The 21,499-nt window shown below is 38.5% G+C and overlaps 3 protein-coding genes across 4 annotated transcripts; 2 read left to right on the top strand and 1 right to left on the bottom strand.

Moving 5' to 3' along the window:
* The first annotated feature begins 280 nt into the window (after positions 1–280).
* Positions 281–3,654, top strand: LOC110899446. 2 transcript variants are annotated; one of them, XM_022146337.2, is made up of 9 exons: positions 281–698; positions 806–839; positions 2,161–2,373; positions 2,497–2,586; positions 2,729–2,794; positions 2,894–2,985; positions 3,066–3,113; positions 3,193–3,288; positions 3,457–3,654. In XM_022146337.2, exons 1-9 carry the CDS (start codon positions 415–417, stop codon positions 3,482–3,484), a joined length of 951 nt encoding a protein of 316 aa, XP_022002029.1. In that variant the 5' UTR covers positions 281–414; the 3' UTR covers positions 3,485–3,654. The 2 variants fall into 2 exon arrangements, with proteins under 2 accessions (XP_022002029.1, XP_022002028.1); XM_022146336.2 differs by having other exon boundaries at positions 3,193–3,654.
* Positions 3,655–3,861: 207 nt separating this feature from the next.
* On the bottom strand, positions 3,862–5,673 carry LOC110899445 (pectinesterase-like). The gene has a single exon (XM_022146335.2). The coding sequence runs from the start codon at positions 5,647–5,649 to the stop codon at positions 3,862–3,864; it is 1,788 nt and encodes a 595-aa protein (XP_022002027.1). The 5' UTR covers positions 5,650–5,673.
* Positions 5,674–15,686: 10,013 nt separating this feature from the next.
* LOC110899447 (tRNA:m(4)X modification enzyme TRM13) lies at positions 15,687–20,477 on the top strand. The gene is made up of 10 exons (XM_022146338.2): positions 15,687–15,828; positions 15,937–16,067; positions 16,145–16,210; positions 16,294–16,593; positions 18,048–18,297; positions 18,398–18,455; positions 19,478–19,564; positions 19,676–19,783; positions 19,868–19,982; positions 20,074–20,477. The coding sequence occupies exons 2-10, from the start codon at positions 15,994–15,996 to the stop codon at positions 20,276–20,278; spliced, it is 1,263 nt and encodes a 420-aa protein (XP_022002030.1). The 5' UTR covers positions 15,687–15,828; positions 15,937–15,993; the 3' UTR covers positions 20,279–20,477.
* Positions 20,478–21,499: the final 1,022 nt, after the last annotated feature.

Raw genomic sequence — 21,499 nt, 5'->3', positions numbered from 1 at the left:
CTAGCAAGGTTTTTAACGAGGCAGCATCACCAAGCGTATTAAAAAATAGTATATCATGTGGATAGTCAAGACGGAGTGTTATGAATGTATCCATTATGTGGTGACTATCCACATCTATAACTCCTATCCTTTTAGTGCATCCATTATGTAGTGACTATCCACCTCTATAACTCCTATATTTTTAGTTACTTTTGTACTAATACAAGAGCCTGTATATAATGACATTTGTATATTCTCTTTTCTGTATACGTTGCTAGTTGCTAGTTGCTAGTTGCTAGTAGATGGTTGTTTACAACACCTAACAACCTTTTCAGCCTGTGTGCTTTGAAACACACTAATTGAACTTCATGGAATTCGATAAAACGACCCCCACAACATCATCCTGAACCGTCTTCTGAAGAAATTCCACCGGTCATGGGGAGTGGGGGGTTGGGCTTAGACTACTGGCTTCAATGGCAAGTACTTGTCTCTGCTCTCATCATCCTTCTCCCCACTCTCACCTCCATAAGATTCATCATCACTAAACACAACAACACACCTGCCAACAATCATCATCATCATCTATGGATGCCTTACTGGCGGAACCTCCACCCTGTCTGCCTTCTTCTCTACCGCCTTTTCGCCTTCGTTTCCATGACCTATTTCTTATATCTCACTGTTATTGGATTAGGCCCCTTTGTCTTCTTTTTCTACACACAGTCAGTATACTATACCATATCTGTTTCAATTTCATTTTCATTTTTCTCTACTTAATTGCATCGATGATGATTTACACTCTAATGTCGTTTTATAATCGAATCTGTAGGTGGACCTTTTTACTGGTCACAATCTACTTTGCGGTACGTCAATTCGCTTGCCTGATCATTGAATTTTAAGTTTGTGGTGTTTTCAATTATAGTTTTAAAGATTTAGTTTCAGTTATAGTTTGAAAATTGCACAAGATTCAGTGGAAGAGATCAGTTTTAGGATTTTGACTTTTGAAGAAGATGATGATAGATCTCGTATGGGTATTAAAAAAGTACTTAAAAGTGGAAGTTACATGAGAAACATGTGACTTCAATAAGAGCAAAATAGGCATTTTATAGAAATATGTGACTTCAATAAGAGCAAAATGCAAAATGGCATTTTGTAGAAAGCTATTGGGAACTGGTCAAAATTCACCGGGTTAGGCCTAGTTGAACTGTTTTAAATGTATTTTCAAGAATTTTTAAGTTTATACGTCTAAGGGGCTGTTTGGCAACTTCTGAATGGGTAAGTGTTGAACCAGTAAGAAGTCTAAACCATTAAGAGCCAATATAATATTTAACCATTCAGAGGTAAATGTCTAAACCATTCAGACATCTGCTCACGAAACAAACAGTCTGAACCAGTAAGTGTTGAACCAATAAGAGGTCTGAACCATTAAGAGCCCATTAAGAGATGAAACAAATGGCCCCTAAATCATTTATCACTTAATGCCTACTTAGGGGGCATCAAGAAGGCTCATGTATCGTGAAGAGGGAGATCTTCAAGTACATTTATGATTAAAATAATTTGATTTTCGAAAGATAGCTGTTTTTGTTTAAAACTGGAGTTTAAGTAGATGGCTTTTTTTATGCTCAGGGGCTGTTTGGCAAAATTTGATTGGTTAAGTGTTAAACCAGTAAGAGGTCTGAACCATTAAGAGCCTGTATAATGCTTAACCGTTCAGAGGCAAATGTCTGACCAATTCAGATTAGAGGTCTTAACCATTCAGATTTTGTATAATGCTTAACCATTCAGAGGCAAATGTCTGAACCATTCAGACATCTGCTCGTGAAACAAACAGTTTGAACATTAAGTGTTGAACCAGTAAGAGGTCTACCATTAAGAGCCTCATTAAGAGGTAAACAAACAGCCCCTTACTCTCAAAAGAATTGCTCAAATATGCCAATGGTAATTGATGCAGTATCGAAGCACACCAAATACATTCTTGTAAATAATGGACAAACTCACACTTTAGGCGAAGTTAATACATTGTTGAACATGTTTCTAGTCATCCATCATGTTCTTTATAAAGGATGACACCATTTGATTTTGGCATGTTTGATAGAACTATAAAGCTCAATATCTTGCCTAAAAATCTTGAATGAGCATGCAGCTTAGCATATCAATTCTTTATGCATTGCTAATTATATGTAGCTTGCGACCATCATATCTGCTCGTGGCTGCTGGATGCTCTTTAATGAGCATTCCCATCCAATTCCAAATCATGAGAGAGATAAGTTTCTGAAAAAAGATTCTAGCTCTGTTGAAGATACCACGGTGAAAGATAACGAGGTTTCCATCAAGCCGCAAATGCAATTTAATCAGGAATCCGGGTTTTGGGGAAATCTTATGCAGAATATCTATCACGTAATCTTCCTATCACATTCTTATAAGTTATATCCATGACCATTGACCAGAGTGGTTAATATTCCTACAGCTTAGGGTTTTTTTTTTTAACTGTTTAAGCTGATTGTTAGTGTGTGACATCAGACTTGTGCAGGTGCTGTTGTGCTTACAGATATCGTATTTTGGGGCCTATTACTCCCGTTTCAGACTGGTGATGACTTCAAGCTTACCCTGGTTGGTTTCTAATAGTATCTTATTGTTGCTCACAACAAAAGAAAGTTGTATAATGCTGTTTTATTCAGAGCTTTCCCTGTTGATAACCTGTGATTAATATTTAAAGTTAGCTTTACTCATGTATTCTCGATCGTTATGGCAGTTGATTGGTTGCATGCATTCCCTTAATGCTGTTTTTCTCCTCATCGATTCTGCTCTCAACAGTTTAGTAAGTAATTAGTTTCATAAACATTTAATTTTCAGTGAATTTCAATATGTTTATAATTTTTCGTGTTATGTTATGGCCAATCTCCATTTCATGTTGCAGCAATTCTCTTGGCACGGGTTAACATACTTTGTCTTATGGAGCGCAACCTATATAACTTTCCAGTGGGTTATGCATGCGTGTTGCCTTACATGGTGAGTTCACTCTCCCTACTTACAAGTTACAGAACCCGTTTTTTTTTTTTTCGTTTATAAATTAAAATTGGCCATTTCAGGTGGCCTTATCCTTTCCTTGAACTTGCCACTCCATGGGCTCCTATGTGGTATGCTGCATCTATTGATATTTTGTATGGATATTGTTTGTTATATATCATAGTCTGATAGACCTTATACAACCTTCAGGTATTTCGGCATTGCTTTGTTTCACCTTCCATGTTACGGGCTATATCTTCTGATTGTGAAAGCGAAAACGTCAATGTTTCCTCGCTCTTTTATAAGGTGGTTGCCCCCTATCTTTTCTTTTAAAGCATGAAGATATATTTCCATCATAAAAAGAAAAGAAAAGAAAAGTAAATTAATTTTCATATGCTACCCTCTTCATTTGGTTCTTGGATTGATTGATTAATGGTCGAGAAATTTCTGAATAAGCTGATACTTTCATGATAGGGTGGTCGCAAATGAGAAGCAGATGTAAGCCTTTGGCCTCGACCCTCGAGTCTTTCATTAAACAATATGCATTGCTATCATATTATGTTAAGAGTCCTCTTGTAATTGTAGCATCTTTTGTCTATAGTTAAACTAAAACTAGTTCGAAAACCTGTTCTTATTTAAACGGAAACAATTTCAAACACTATATTTCCATTCTATCTTGTGAAGACTTGTATTATAAATGATTAAAATCCTAACTCCCAACATTAATCCCCAAAAAATGGTCTCCTTTAAGAAAAATAACTTAGGGGTACACCAAACTATTACAACTTACAACACTAACATTTGACACACATGGATTTGGTTACATTTGTACTTTAAAAGATGTTACTTGACATGGAAGTCTTCTAACGAATCACTGAATCATAACCCGAGTTTAGCCGGTACACCGCTTTGAGGTAGCCAAGTTCCTCCCAATAAGAACGTGCCAGCTGTAAAACCAAGTGCTTCCTTCTCATTTGCAATGACCTTAAAACCAGACCATTTGACTCTACCTGCTAAGTTGGCACCTGGACCCCTGTTATTATACTCTCTAAACATACAAGACAGGTGGTTATTCTTCCCCTCAGGCGACTCCCAAGTCGTCCACCCTTCTGGCTTGATCAAATCTCCGATATCACACATCATGATCACCGACGTCGCTGCAGGTTTCCATGGTCGTCCTAGGTAGGTTGGAAATTGCGCCTTCACAGGAGCCAACTCCGGTGCTGCCATGATCTTACAGTTATGAAGCACCACCCCTCCCGTTTCTTCCATTTTCATCCTTCCATCTGCTGTTACCATGTTGCCTTGATTCGCTTCCGGTTTTCGAACGAGTATATCACAGTCCTGGATAAAAGCCCGACCCACCCCGAATATAAAGTCAACGGTTCCTGATATGGCACAATTCTTGTAGAACTGTTCGTGTGCATGGTAGTATAACGTGTCCTGGTAACCCTCGAAGCTGCAATCCATCATAACCGTGTGAGGAGACTGCGATCGGAATGCAACTGCTTGGTGTCCAGCTGGCCCGATTGTGTTTCTGAACGTTATTCCCTTAGCCATGAACCGTTCTCCAAGCGCAACCACTGTTGCGGTTTGCGAGGTTCCAATCTTTGCGATCGCAAAGTTTAAGTTCCCGGTTATTATGGTCTTCGCACGGCCATCACCATACATATACACATTGTTTTGATTTTTGTCTACGATGATTTGTCCCTCGCTGTAAGTACCGGCTTTAATGTAGATTATGTATCTTCCTTGATGATTCGGCGGGTAAGCAGCCAAAGCTTGTTTGATGCTCTTAAACTTCCCGCTACCGTCTTGAGCCACGATGGCGTTGGGTACGGGGTTCGGTGGAAGAGGTGGCGGCGGTGGAGTTTTGAACAACCCTTGGCCATTTGGTTTTTGCTTTTTACCACCACCGCCACCGCCTTTTTTGGCTCCTAGAAGCTTCCGGTCAACACTAGGGACCCACGACGGAAAACCGTGGTGGTCCAGTTCATCAACCTCGTCGAGAAGCCTGCGTTGTCCGGTGGATGGGACTTTTACCTCACTTAAATCGACTCCGATGTCTTTAAGGATATCAAGCACATTATACACAATCTTTTGTGCGTTGAAGGTTAGCTCATTAGAAGTTTCCAATCCTTTTTGCATGTCTTTTTTAAGTTTTTTATCTTGAATCTCGTCCACACATGTCGTCTGGTATGATCGAATCGCGGTCAACCAAACTAAAATAGGGTCAATTTGTTCGGCTAACGAGACTGCTTCGGTCTCGGCTACAACCTTAAGAACCTGCTGGAGCTCATCCGATGCGTATCCTATCATTTTCTCACACGACTCGAGGTCCCTTTTGGATTCCTTTTTGTCGTCGCCCAAATCTTTCTTGGCCTCGGAGGCCTTTTTAAGGGACTTTTGCAGCTCGTCCGCGGTGGCACGGATGGAGGCAAGGATGTAGTCCTCATGGGTGGCGGAGGAGTTTTTGGCCACCTCTTCGACCGCCTTGTTGCAAGCCTCTTTGTACTCGGTTGGCTTGCATATGCTCTCGGCTGTTTTGGTGCTAGTGCTAATATTCTCATCCTTTCCGCTTTTGACGATCAACAAAACGACCCCGAGGACGCAACCGACCACCAAGAGCAAGGATATAACGGATATGAGGATCTTACTAGCAGCCATGGGTGTGGTGGTTTGTTACTTCTCCCTATATCCTTGATTAGAGGGAGAAATGGAAATGTTTGAGGGCGGATGTATGTATGTATGTTGTATGTATCCTGAATTAACGTTAATCCTGTAATCTAGGATTTAAGATGGATCGCTTGTTTTTTGATGATTGATTTGAACCAAACATGATTTAGTTATTTGTTTTTCCTATGTGAATGGCTATTGGTAAACCAACAAGTTGCTGGTTTTGCGCTTTTGATTTTGCTCTATCCCCATCCTTTGGGTTAACTAACTATATATATCTATGTCTTAACCATAATCAAATTTTTAAGATTACTTTTCAGCCCTCTAAGCACTGTTTTAAAAACCGGTTTTTAAATCAAACCGGATTAAGCTAAAAAATGGTTCAACCAGGTTGTACCAAGCGGTTCAACCGGGTTGACTAGCTAACTCTATAACTTTATAAATTACAACATCAACTCAAAAGTTAATCAAAGAATGCATGATTACATATTAAAATAGACGATCCAAAAGTAAATCCATAATAAAAAATAATCCAAAAGATAATAAAAAATCATTCAATTTTTCAACAAGCTCTTTTAAATGAAAGCATACAATATGTTTAAGCCATTTGAGTGTTGAATAAATCAACTATTTTCGTTTCATACAATATTAAATAAGAACTTTTAGTTACGAATAATCATAATATATAAAAATTATGTTAGACAAGTAACATATATAATAAAAATAAGTAACAACCCAAATTAAAATAACTCTGGGCCGGTACCGGTATTACGTTTCAAACCGGTATACCGGATTTTGCCGCCGGTACAAACCTTATGGTGTTTCACTTATTTATCGGGGTGTTTCGTGCCGGATTTACATCTGGAAACGGTAATACCGGTATTTACCGGTTTTTAAAACATTGCCTCTAAGTAACCAATTTTTACTGACCGATAGGACTTTTCCATGTATTTGGGATGAGTACGATATTAGGTAACATAAGTCTAATTACACGAAACCTATACTAGATCCGTTAGATGTTTTGAAATCGGATATATTAACACTAGGTTATAACCCCGTGTATTACACGGGTTAAATAAATGAACTTTATATACCAAATAATAAAACATTATCTTTTTAAAAGCCTCTTTTATTGCACGGGTTGAAGAAATGTAATTTTATATATTAAATAATAAAATAAGTTATATCTATAAGAACTATATGTATTGTACGGGTTGAATAAATGTAATATTATATACCAAATAATAAAAAAATTATATCTTTAAAACCATTGTATTACACGGGTTGAATAAATGTAATATTGTTTACCAAATAATAAAAAAAGTTATATTTTTAAAAACCCCCGTGTATTACATGGGTTGAATAAATATGATTTTATATACCAAATAATAAAAAAATATATTTAAAAAAGCTAACGGATTTTTTTATATTTAAAGTAGGATAAGATTGAATATTAATCTGAACTAACGGATTTTTTTATATTTAAAGTAGGATAAGATTGAATATTAATCTTTATTTATTTAGTTAATATAAGATTGAAAAATGATATGATTGAATAGGTGGGAGGTTGTATGATTATAATTGGTTAACCGTACTGAATAATAAAGATAATAGTGATTGTTGAAAAAATTAATTAATCGAACTTAACATAAACATTCATGATGTTAGGTGGATTTTTTTAATTATTTGATATGAATTCTTATTAGATTTGATTAAATCTTATTGATAACAAAAATTTGTATTAGATTAGATGTTAGATTTGATTAAATATTATTAATAATAAAAATTTGTATTAATTTAGATTAAATATTATTATTATTATTAGTATTATTAATAATTTTAATCAATTAAATGAGTGAATGACAAGTGTCCCAAAACAGGTTTCTTTTATTATATAGTATAGATATTATACAATTATAAACAAATATAAAACATAGAGTTAATTGCTATACAATTATTATCTATAAAATTCCTATTTACTTTTTACATATATAGTCCCTCAAAAGTAAAATGACGTAACTCCCTTTACACTTAACATAAAAATTATCACGGTTAGTTTCAGGGGCTAAAAAAGTAAAAAAAAAAAAAATGAACATTAAGGGGTTATATATCAAAGAAATCCTTTTTAAGCCAATAGAGTTAAACCGCCCAAACTGTAGGGGCTAAAGTAACAATTTACTTTTATATTAATTTTGTTTTATTATGTTTTTTAATTAAATTAAAGGGTTTTAAAGTAAAACAATGAGAAACAAAACAATAAGTAAAATAACCAGAAAGTGTTTTTAAAGTCACCGCTACTCCCGCTACCGACCCTGCAGCATCACAAGTTTTAAAGTCTTCACGTCAGATCGCAAGCGCAAGGGTAACAACAACAAGAACTACGCTACTTCCGCCACTCCTCTCAACGCTGTTCCCGTACAACCCAACAACCAGAACCGCCAAGCTACTGTCACCAACGCACCGCCTGCTAAGCGTGCGTATACTGGTGTTCATCCTCTAGGCCCTACTTGCACCTACCATCATCCTGCAGGGGTGAGTTATCGTTTCTGTGCCAACTGCAACATTTATGGGCATTTTACCGTTCACTATCGTTCAGGCCCACGTCAGCAAGCTCAAGCTCTTCCAGCACCGCCAGCTCCACTCCCCGCTCCTCAGGTCAACCAAGCAGCTCTTGCGCCCGCTGTTCATGCACGAGCTTTCTACTCTTGTGGTGACCCAAATCATTTTGCTAATGTCTGCCCATTGAGGCTGGTGAAACAAGAACCGCAGCAGCAACCACCGCAACAACAACCACAACAGCAGCAGCAGCCACAAGCAGCCCGCGGAAGAACCTTCAACATCAACGCCCGCTAGGCTCAGACTGACAACAATGTTGTCAATGGTACGTTCCTTATTAACAGTATTTATGCTTCGTGTTTATTTGATACTGGAGCCGATAACTATTTTGTGTCGTTTGAATTCGAAAAACTCCTAACCGTAAACGCGCTAACCTCCCAACGACGTTCGACGTAGAAATTGCCACCGGAAGAACCATCACCATCAGTTCTGTTCTCCGTGATTGTACTCTTGAACTCAACAATCACATTTTTCCGATCAATCTCATTCCGATACAACTTGGTAGTTTCGATATCATAGTAGGCATGGATTTTCTTCGTGAAAATCATGCTGAAGTTGTTTGTTTCGAAAAGATGATTCGTTTCTCTCTTTCTAATGGCGACCAACTCTGTGTTTATGGCGAAGTATCCTCGAAAGAACTGAAACTTATGTCGTGCATCCAAGCAAGCAAGTATTTTCGCAAGGAATACTTGGCTTTCTTAGCTCATATCGTAGTAGCAGAGAAGGAAAAAAAGCCAATGGAAAAAGTACTTGTGGTTCGTGATTTTCCTAATGTCTTTCCTGACGATTTACCCGGTTTACCCCCGACTCGTGATATCGACTTTCGTATCGACCTTATTCCTGGAGCTAACACTGTCGCTAAAGCCCCTTATCGTCTCGCTCCGTACGAAATGCGTGAACTCTCTAGTCAACTCCAGGATTGATAAAGGCTTCATACACCCTAGCACATCGCCATGGGGCGCACCTGTCCTTTTTCGTGAAAAAGAAGGATGGATCATTCCGAATGTGCATCGATTATAGGAAACTCAAAAAGCTTACTATTAAGAATCGGTATCCCTTACCCCGAATCGACGATTTATTTGATCAACTGCAAGGCGCTACGTATTTCTCTAAGATCGATTTACGTTCTGTTTACCATCAACTGCGAATTCAGGAGCAAGACATCCGTAAAACCGCTTTTCATACCCGTTATGGCCATTACGAATTCGTGGTCATGCCTTTTGGTTTCACAAACGCCCCCACGGTCTTCATGGATTTGATGACCCGTGTATGTAAACCCTTTCTCGATCGCTTCGTCATCGTGTTTATCGATGATATCCTTATCTATTCGAAGTCGAAAGCCGAACACGCACAGCATCTTCGTTTAGTTCTCGAGCTTCTCCAAGGGAATCGCCTCTATGCCAAGTTCTCCAAGTGTGAATTTTGGCTCGAGAAAGTTCAATTCCTCGGTCACATCGTCAACAGTCAAGGTATTCACGTCGATCCCGCGAAGATTGAAGCAATTAAGAGTTGGATTACACCAAAAACCCCGTCCGAAGTTCGTTCTTTTCTCGGATTGGCGGGTTATTACCGTCTATTTATCGCTGATTTCTCTAAAATCGCCATTCCTCTCACCTCTCTAACGCACAAAGACAAACCTTTTGTTTGGGGAACCGAATAGGAGGATGCCTTTCAAACTCTCAAGCTTATGCTTTGCAACGCTCCCGTACTCGCGCTACCCGATAGAAACGACGACTTTGTTGTTTATTGCGATGCCTCCAACCTAGGTCTTCGTTGTGTTCTTATGCAACGAGACAAAGTTATCGCTTACGCGTCTCGCCAACTCAAAGTCCACGAGAAGAACTACACAACCCACGATCTCAAACTCGGTGCAGTTGTTTTTGCGTTAAAGATTTGGCGACACTACCTGTATGGTACCAAGTGTACGGTCTTCACCGACCATAAGAGCCTACAACACATCTTGAACCAGAAAGAGCTGAATATGCGCCAACGCAGATGGGTTGAACTTCTCAACGACTACGATTGTGAGATACGCTACCACCCAGGCAAAGCAAACGTTGTTGCCGATGCACTTAGCCGACGAAGCTATTTACATAGTGTTCGTAATGTTCAAGCCCAACACGACCTCGAAGCCCTGATTCGCGACGCTCAACACGCATGTTTTCTCGAGAATACCCTGAAGGAAGAAAGGATACTCGGAACCAAAAACCAACTAGTGAATAAACCGAATGGTATTTTTCACTATCTCGACCGAATTTGGATTCCTAGTAGCAATAATCTCCGAGAGATTTTGCCGACTGAAGCCCACAAATCCCGATATTCCATTCATTCTGATGCCGACAAAATGTACCAGGACCTTCGTGTCAGGTATTGGTGGCCAGGAATGAAGAAAGATATCGATCTCTACGTTTCGAAGTGCCCAACTTACTCGAAAATTAAGGCCGGACATCAACGACCCTCTAGATTACTCGTACAACCCGAGATCCCGATGTGGAAATAGGAGAGTGTAGCTATGGACTTTATTACGAAACTCCCTTGCACGCCATCAGGTCACGATAGCATTTGGGTTATCGTTGATCGTCTTACGAAATCCGCCCACTTTTTACCGATACGATAAGATTACAAGGTAGAACGATTAGCACGAATCTATACCGACGAAGTCATTTGTCGACATGGGACACCTCGTGACATCATCTCTGACCACGATGGTCGATTTACCTCACGTCTTTGGGAGACATTTCAATCCGCTCTCGGTACTACTCTAAATCTCAGTACGGCATTCCATCCCCAGACCGACGGTCAGACTTAGCGCACGATTCGCACCCTTGAAGACATGATTCGTTCATGCGTTATAGATTTTGTTGTTAATTATGATTTGCATTTACCTTTAGTAGAATTTTCGTACAACAACAGTTATCACGCTAGTATTCGAATGGCACCATTTGAGGCATTATATGGTAGAAAATGTCGATCGCCTATTGTATGGCACGAGATCGGAGACGCTCAAATCACCGGTCTTGAGTTATTACAAGAAACGACTGACAAGATCCTTCAGATACAAGACACTCTCTTGAAAGCTCGGAGTCGTCAAAAGAGTTACGCCGATAAACGCCGCAAGCCCCTTGAGTTCGAAGTTGGTGATCACGTACTCCTAAAGGTTTCACCTTGAAAGGGGGTGATCCGATTCGGCAAGAAAGGAAAGCTAGCGCCACGATACGTGGGTCCCTTTAAGATTCTGAAAAGAATTGGCAAAGTAGCCTTCCGACTCGAATTACTGGAAGAACTTAGCAACGTACATCCCACTTTCCACGTTTCGAACCTCAAGAAGTGCCTAGCTGAAGAAAACCTGCATGTCCCCCTCGAGGATTTGCAAGTGAACGAAACTCTACACTTTGTGGAAAAGCCAGTAGAGATCATTGATCGAAAGACCAAGAAACTTCGACGCTCTCGCATTCCTATAGTGAAGGTTCGCTGGGAAGGCAAACGCGGCGCCGAGTTCACTTGGGAACTCGAAAGTGATATGAAAGCTAAATATCCACAACTCTTTGCTACGCCTGCTCCTCAATTTCGGGACGAAATTTCTTAAAGTAGGGAGGCTGTAACAACCCGACTTTTCGGATCGTTACGTGTCACTATCTTTGCTTTCGCTATCGCTTGTACACTCGAGATTTCGATTGACGCAATGGGTTTAAACTATATTTTACAACGCACTATTAAACGCTTATTACAACGTTTATTCAAAATGCAGTTATGACATTTAAACGCTTATTATAACGCTTACTACTTAACGCATTTTATCGCATGTTACATCGCTTGTTTAGACTAAACGCCATCGCAACGCAAACTCAACGCAAACGCAACGCAAACTCGAAACGCGGATTTACTTTTATGCATTTTAGTTATTAGGTGTGTGTTAATTGTGTGATTATTTGTTTAATGTTATGTGGTTATCTCAACACAAGCTTACACGCTCAAACGCTCACTCGCAACTCGATTAAACGCAACGCAACGCTTAACACACGAAACGAAAGTTGGAAAACTAACAAACGCAACTCGGCTGTCCGAATGGACTCTCCACCGACTTAACCCTCACTCTCACCCTATAAATACCGCCGTACACCTCCCTTTCACTGATTTGACATCTCCATCCGATCACCCGCACTCAAGTTGCTCTCAATCACTTTTACACGCGATTCAAGGCTATTTCATAAGTATTTCTCCTCAAATCTTGTACAATCCTATCACTAAACACTTCTACATCATCTTCTCCATCAAAATCAGGCACAAACACTTGCTTTTTCTCTGAAATCACTGATTCGGACCTCTTGAAGGTGGTTTCCACCTGTTTTGCTTCGGCAAACGGTTAAGGAATACCATTTGATCGAGATTGGTTCTAGATCTAGGAGATTTCACACTTTTTAACTTAATCTAAACAAGATTTCAACACTCTTCATCTGTTTTCAAACTTTTCTTCAACTTTCTACACAAAACCGATGGAATCTGGACTCATTCACACTCTCTACTCGTTCCTTAGTCGAAAGCCGACTTGAAAACGGATTTCCACCGGAGAGATGGACCGATTAACGGGTTGAACATGGATCTTCATCAAGAACAGTAAGTTTGACCGAATGGGCTGTGAGACCATCCGATCAAATGAGCTGGGCTTGGTGTATCCCCGTTGTTTGACACGTCGTCACGCCGTGTCCGTTAAACTTCAAATTTTATTGGAAAACTTGTAATTTTTCAAATAACAGCTCGCCCACTCGAATGGCCATCTGATCGGATGACCATCCGATCGAATGACCATCCGACCAGGTGACCTGTCCCTTGATAATTTCCAATGTTTAAACGATTTGACTAAACTTCAAACTTTAACAATTTTACAAACAAACACATCATCCGCTCGGATGACCATCCACTCGGATGACCATCAGAGTGCTGTCTTGACACATAAAAGCCTGTGTACAACTGTGATCCGACATTCTGTTCACGCACTGTTCAACGACTTATGCTTCTGTTTCCATGCTCAGGCTAACTCAACGCGCTCCCTTCAATCCAATCAAGTTTGTGTTTACTTGTTTAAACACACACTGTGAGTATACTCGAACCCATTTTCTTTTAACGCACTTTTGGGTGTTACATACATTATCGATATCAAAACACAACACACAACGCAAACACTTTATAACGCTAACCGCTCTAGCATGTTATACGTGATCTATGAATGCTTGTACTATGCTTACACAGTGTTACACTATACAGCCTCTAGCAACGATAATACTATAGCTTGGGCTCAGCACCTGTCGCGGACAGGGGTTGTTAGGGATCAGATCACTTTACTTCACATGTTCGCTGAACATGTGTCGCGCATACTCTACAACGCAGTCTTGTGGTTAACTTGTAATCATTGTGTTATAGTTACTTGATTCACCCGTTATGTGATACATGTTGGTTATGCGTAAACGCTTTCACTACTATATGCTATGCAAACTTGTGTACTCACCTTTACATTTTATGTATTGACTTTATTTTAACGTATGTGACAGGTTGATGTTATGCTATGCTGGAAATCAAGATAGGCAGTCTAGAAACTCCACTAATAGAAATCTAGGTTGTCGGACTTGTTTTGCTTTTGAGAACACGCTGTCTGTAATAATTGTTTGTGGAATGTTTGTTGATTGGTATGGGACAATTAACCTTTTAAATATTGCCATTTAATAGTTGTTATGGATTCTCTTGAGCAATCTGGTTCGCCTAGTGCCGCGCCCCGATGATTCCGCCATCGGTTGGGGTGTGATAGATATTTTGTACCACTATCTCGGCAAGGGACCGATAACCGATATATCACTGAATATTGGTTGATATATCGAGATATTAACTACATAGTTTCTTCCCTGTTATAAAGGCACACTCACCGCATTCAACTTATTATCTTTTTCACCATCAAAACCCAAACCACCATAACCACCCACTGCAAATGAATCTCCTCAAATCTTCATCACTAATCTCCACTCCAAACCCCAACAATCAATCCCAGCAGGCACAATATTCGAACTAGAGTTTCAATCAAACTTCCACCGCCAAAATTTGACTTCAAGAACAAAATATTTTCCAGATCTCGAGCCCTAATTGTAGAAACACATCCGGAGTTGCTCGATTTAGCCGATGAACGAAATCTTCACAACACCCACCCATATTTGAGCTAGAGAGAGAGAGAGAGAAAGAAGTACTTGAGTAAGAAGTTCTGACGGCACCCACATTTGTTGACAGAAGTCTGATGATAAAATTAACTCAGATGAAGTCTTCTGACCAGATCTGTACATAACCCCTACCTATTATCGCTCTCTCGCTTTCTCTATCTAACTTCAACCAACCGCCACCACCACCAAATCGGAGCTCTTACCATCATTGTCAATCTCTCCCACCACCACGAACCTTAACATTGGTATCAACCTCTCCCACCGTTGTCTATAACCGCCACAAACCTATTCGTCATCAACTCCTTCGTTTTAAGCGAGTGTGTGTGTGTGTTGCGAAAGATGAAATGAACTTATATGAGGGATTTAGATCCGAGGGAGGGTTTCCGATCTAAGGTGGTGGGCCGTAGTGCTGGTGATACTGGCCTTAAAGAGAGAACATAGTGTTTTTAGAGAGAGATAGTAAAGTGTGTGGTTTTTTTAGAGAGAGAGAGAGTAGAAATAGTGCATGTGATGATTTTAGAGATGTAGGGTAATTTAGTTCTTTTAAATCCTTTTAAATTAAGTTTTTTTTTTCTTTAAGTAAATAGGTAAAATGTCTAAATTGCCCTCATGTGCAGTGCACATGGTGTCATGGTCAGACTAACTTGATAAATTTAACCTGGTTAGTGTTAAAGGACGTCTGGTGTAATTGGTTTTATAAATAAAGAATCGTGACTATAATTATTGAAATTAAAGGGTGTCCACTGCAATATGATACAAACATAAATGACGAAAAGTGTAATTTATCCTATAACTAAACTCTCTCACATGTTTTAAGGTTTGAAAGAATGCTCTGACTAGGGGTGTTCAAAACTGGATATCCGAAATTTTCGGATACCTGATTTCACTATCCGAATCCATCCGAAGTTCGGATATGGATATCCGATCGGATAGTAAATCGGATATCCGAATATCCATTAGTTATTTAATTTTTGTTTCTTTATTATTTTTTTAATATTCCGAACCGGATATTCCGGATAGTTTTAGATATCCGAATATAAATTTTCGGATATTTTTTGGATATTTCGGATAGTTTCGGATATTTTTGGATATTCGGATATCCGATAAAAAAAAAATTAAATTTTCGGATATTTCATATATCCGAAATATCCGAAAATTTTCAAAATCACTACCTCTGAAATTTCGGAATCTTCAGATATTTTGGATTCGGATATCGGATAGTTCGAATTGAATTTTCGGATTGGGATATTTTTGAACACCCTAGCTCCAGCTCTGACGTCTAAATTCCCTTCAACTCTTGTATACAGTTTACAAATTTCTTCAGTGCAGCGAGCTTGGTGCAGGAAGGCCGAAGGTAGGAGGAGTACATATCATCATCATCATCCCTTTGCAAATACACATATTGTTGATTTAATATTCTCCCCTTTACAATGTGGTTACATGATGTAATTTTGTCCTCCAGGTTTCTCTTGTGGCGGCGGCGGCCACCGGCGACACACCTTTTAGGGTTCAGGAGCGAATGGCGACTCGTTGCAAGTTTTGGCTGCCGAAGAAGAAGAGATTCTGTGCAATTCCGCCGCTCTCTAATTCCGAGTAAGCAGCTTAACAACAAATACTCATTCATTAACCATTAGCTATTATTAACTAATCACATCTCTAATCCAATCCAGATTCTGCGGTAATCACTCCAAAAGATCCGATGACGTCTGGATTCTATGCTCAATCGATCCATCTCAGTAAGTCTTCACTCTTTACTATCCACCATAACATGATGATTCTCAATTTCCCTAATTAGATTATATATTATGTGATGGATCAGTTCTGTATTGGAGTCAAACCTTGAGTCTCACCTTAAGCGGTGCCCGTTGCTTAAACATCAGAACTCGTTGTCTCTTCAACCTTTTTATCTAAAAGGTATTAATGGAGGCGGTCAAGAAGAAGAAGAAGAAGGTGTCAGCTCGGAGTCCAAGCGGATGGCTGTGCATTCCATGACTGCTCCTCAATTTATCAAGCTAATTGAAAAGATTAAATCTGTTCATGCTGAGATATGTAAGGATATTCTAGAGTCTTACACTGATCCGGATGCGTGTAAGATTTGGATTAACCGCGCTATTGACTGGTATGCCACACAACAAAACACCGATTGATTTCCTGTGTATGTGTTGTTACTTATGATAATGTGCTTTTAGTTACAAGTCTCGAATATTTTGATCGAAATTAATCTAGAGAAGATGTATTAAATGACTACTGTAAATTTATGCTCAGGTTGATTAAGAATATATACAACATATACTAGTGTTTGTAAGCGATTCCCTGAGGGACGTGTATCTATTTCATGATGAATGTTGCAAAAATACGTGATGTAGACTTCTGCTACAAGCCCTAATTCACAAGAAACTTCGTAACCACATTATTCTTTAATTGCTTTTACAGAAACTATGTACTTGATTTATGTGGTAGTCAGTACCTGCAATGTTTGAACAAAAGTACCGGGGCACTTATTTGAGTGAACATGAGTTTTTACCATAGTCACCTAATTCGTGGTACGCTCCGGTTCGGGTACGCAGTTCGGGTTCGCATTTCGCTAGTTAGGACGAATTCGGTTCGGAGGGGGGTAGGTTCATTTCGGTACGATCCCATACGATTTGGTACAGTGTACCATTCCGACCGGTTCAGTAAACACAAATTAAAACAAAAATTACTAATTTCATAAATCCAAATTATCAAAATCCAATATTCATGTTAGCAAATAGAAAAATATAAACATAAAGTTTTAAAATCCTAATCTAGACGTCGAATTCCCGCCTGTTGATTCCCGCCATATCCTAGCCCAATTCGGTCGACGATTCATTCCACAAATAACAAACTTTCCTATAATAGTGCCCCTATCCCTATTTTAGAAGTCAATTATGATTTGATTAGAACGTACCAGTCGCGTATTATAGTGTAGCGGATTGCCTTGATAAACGATCCAAATCACAGAACCCACCATCATCGGATCGATTGCAAAATCGAATTGGAACAGCGTACCATTATATTGAAGTCAAGTACCAGAAGCGATTTGGTACAAAACGAACCAATACGGAATTTGTGGGAGTCTGAGCGATTTATGTGACTATGGTTTTTACACTACCAAGGAAGAAAACACACCTAAAACGGCTACTTGCCTCTTGCCACACCTAAATATATATTTGGTAAAATACCAAAGTTTAATATGCTAGTCTAACTCCGATAGAAGCCCTTATAGATTTGAGTGTGCTAACACTGAATAAATGCTATAATTTGGCAGTGCCATAACTTTGATGCTACGTTGTTAACACAGTTAAGGCATATCAACAAAGCGGACACGGGATACCCACTTTAGTGAGAAGTCTTTGGAAAAATGTTCTCTCACTTTCATTTTCTTTTAATTTGTTTCGAAACTTTTCACGGGTCACTTATGAGTTGTTCTGTGCATTCCTTTCTATGAATTATTTGATCTAATGAAATATAGAAGTACCTTTCTGTTATGGTTTTTCATTGTAGGAAATAGGAATCCATATGTTCTTTTTTATTTAATTAATCGAGTTTCAGGAAAATACCATTTCAAGAAAAGCATGTTATCCAGCAGGCATCAATTCTTGGAAACTTGGAGAAGCTTGGAGCATTGAAGTCGTCTAGTATTGGAGAACAACTTCAATGTGACACTTCATCTGCAGATTCTAGTGATTCTCCTGCAGTTGTTGAGTTTGGAGCAGGGAGGGGGTACCTGACACAAATGCTAGCGGACTGTTATGGCGTCTCAAAAGTCTTTTTGGTTGAACGGAAATCATATAAACTTAAGGTCAGTGAAGTTGGTATTCAAACATCATCTTTTTGTTTTCTAAATTGCATATCGAGATAACTGATAACTGTCATATCTAACACTAAGTATCTATCTTTAGGCTGATCGAAGCTTGCGACAGAAAGAGAGCTTGATATTAGAGCGGTTGAGAATTGACAGTAAGGATTTGGTCCAAGCTTTAATTGTTATTCTTATAAAGCATTGCTTTATCTTTTCGTATTGTTATACTCCTGGAACAGAAGAGCATGCATGATACATTAGCTGTGAAATGAAAACATACGATGAGATCTTTATTTACTTGCAGTGAAATATTGAATGCATACGGTACCTGACAAAATATAATACAGTTAACTTTTAAGCACCTGGGTTATGAACACTAGGACTGTAGTTTATGGTATTATGTATTTGTGTATCGTCTCAATATTAGGATTTTGATGGTTGAATACTTATTGGTTAATTACCTTTTAAAAGTCAGTCGTAGACCCGTAGTCAACATGCTATCCATTTTAAAGAGTATAGATCTATAACATTAACGCAAGATAATGAAAATGACTCGTTTTCACGGACTCGTGTCTATAACAGATGCTAGTGAAATGTTTAGCAGTTCTATTGATGTTGCTTGTTTATGTATGCATGGTCCATTTTCCGTATGAACTGTCATGTTGACTTAACACTTAACTTGCTAAAAACATATAATTGTGTGTCACCCCAGTGGCCACCGACCCCCTCTTTAATCCGGCTCGAGGACCCTGTAAGGTCACGGGTTCAAATCCTGGCTGAACCGAGGCTCTTCAGTTCCTCTCGAGTTGGTAGGGGTTTCGCCGCCAGGCAGCGTTGTCAGGTCGCTAGCTTGGGAAGTGGGATCACTTCCGCGGTCGGGGGTACCGTGCATCTACCCTTTTTATTAGTAACAAAAGATGGTGTTAACATTATGTGATGATAATGATTGAGACATTGAGTCAATTTGTTTAATGAAAGAAAATGTTGCTTAATATGGAACATCTTGAAGCAAAAGTTACAATCACTTTTAGTTTTACAAGAAAGATCAAACGATGGTTAGTGACGTATGGAAAAGTGGCAAACAGATGTTTTTTCGGATGTAATGTATATGTTGTAGCTGAGTACTAAATTTTAATTTAATTTTCAAGTGTGTAGTATTTAATTTTAATTTATATTTCAGTTGAGGACTTAAATTTGAATGCAATCGTGGCATTACAAGGAGTACCTTATTTGGCGATCGGAAAACATCTGTGTGGACCTGCGACAGGTAATGTCTCTATTTAGTTACAGTAAAATTATATCAATTAGTTATAGTAAAATTATATCAATTGTTTTATTGGTTAATGAAGTCCCAACATCCATTTTTTAATTTTGGCAGATATGACCTTAAGATGTTGCGTTGGGGAAGGTGCAGCCAAATCATACTTTAGAGGACTTTCTATAGCAACTTGTTGCCACCATCTCTGCCAATGGAAGCATTATATCAGTAAAACCCGTATCCCGACCTTTATTTAATTTAAGTTTGTTATATGTCTCATGAAAGTAACCCTAAATGCTTGCTGGCGTGCAGATAAAGATTTTTTCTTAAATTTAGGGATTACGAAAGACGATTTCCATGCAATTACATGGTTTACCAGCTGGGCCGTAGACGCAGACCATAGTTCAGACGTTGCTGATACAAACACGTAATCATTAATTGGATTTTTAAGATATTATGAAGTGACTGGCCTGTTACTTTATTTGAAGTGATGACTGTATTCTGTTTGTGTTTGGCAGGGAAAATGTTAAGAATATCTGTGGAGATATTAATATGTCTGTTGCAGAGCGGGCTGCGCTAGGGTTTATGTGCAAAGATATTATTGATGCAGGGAGGTTTATGTGGCTGAGGGAATATGGACTAGAATCCAAGCTTGTCAAATATGTTCCATCTAACATCTCGCCTGAAAACCATTTGCTCATCGCAAAGCGTGGAAGATCTTGATTTGGAATTTAGAATTGGGAACATAGATAGGAAAACACCATGTAAGAGTTGACTATGTATTAGATTTTGATACTGATTTTAGATGAAACTTTAGGTTTTTTTTTGTTTTTTAAACGGCTGGATTTTATATTAAGATTTGTTTCCCAGCTTATGGAACTAGATTTTGATACTAAAATGATTTTGTTTTCAGAAAACCAAACCCAAGAGAGTGCATTGTAACCTAATTTTTTTTTCTTTATCCCATCTCTCGTATCCTTTCCTTTCCAACTTTTCTTTTGTAACTAAAATGTGTGTAAGGGAATAGACTCCTTGCTAAAGGAGAGTGTTATGTAAATATTAAGAAGTTCTTCCTTAGGGAAGAACAGTTATGAATAAAAATATCAGTTTCCTTTATCCAATATGTTCATCTTTAATATTTTGCTAAACCTGGAGCCCTGGAGCCACAAGAGTACCGTTTAGGCAGAAGGCCGTAGGGAAGAATTGGTTGGGTTGGTCATTTGGAAAAATCAAATTAAAGATTTACTTAGCCGGATAAGGAAGAAAGGTATATTTTATTCTAACTGCTAAATTACTTCGAAATATTTACAATAATCTCTCCTTAAGCATTTTTTATAAACATCTGTTTTATAAACATATACAAACAACAATCGATTAAATACTATCGAAACTAAATGATTTACTCAATCAAAAATTGTAGTAATAAACAATCTAATGGAAGGCATCTTTTGTCCACGACAAAATTACAATCAAAGAATGAATCTAATTTACAAGTTGAATTCAATTTACAAGAATCTTACATGATATCGTTGTCATTTTTTGTCATTCATAGAAACTATACATGTTTCCATTTACTAGCACATGGTCTACATAACATTTGTCTATGACAAATTTTGTGCACCAAATTAATGATTACAAATAGTAATATATTTGTCATCCAATTTACTAGATACCATTTGCAAAACGGATCTAGTACCATTCCTCAAATGGATCTAGTTATATTGGCTAGTACCATTCCGCAAGTGGATCTAGTTATATTGGCTAGTACCATTCCGCATATTAAGATTTGTTTCCCAGCTTATGGAACTAGATTTTGATACTAATTTAAGATGAAACTTTAGTGTCCGTTGGTTTTGGTTTTTTGTTGGTTTTGCTTCCTCTTCATTCATTCATTGTAGCTAGCTTGCAGCTAATAAAGGTTTATGTTTAGCTGAAACAGAAAGG

This window comes from Helianthus annuus, chromosome 4, assembly GCF_002127325.2.
Source record: "Helianthus annuus cultivar XRQ/B chromosome 4, HanXRQr2.0-SUNRISE, whole genome shotgun sequence".
Lineage (NCBI taxonomy): Eukaryota > Viridiplantae > Streptophyta > Magnoliopsida > Asterales > Asteraceae > Helianthus > Helianthus annuus.
Note: the sequence above shows the minus strand (reverse complement) of the source record. Positions and strands in the feature narration are given on the sequence as shown.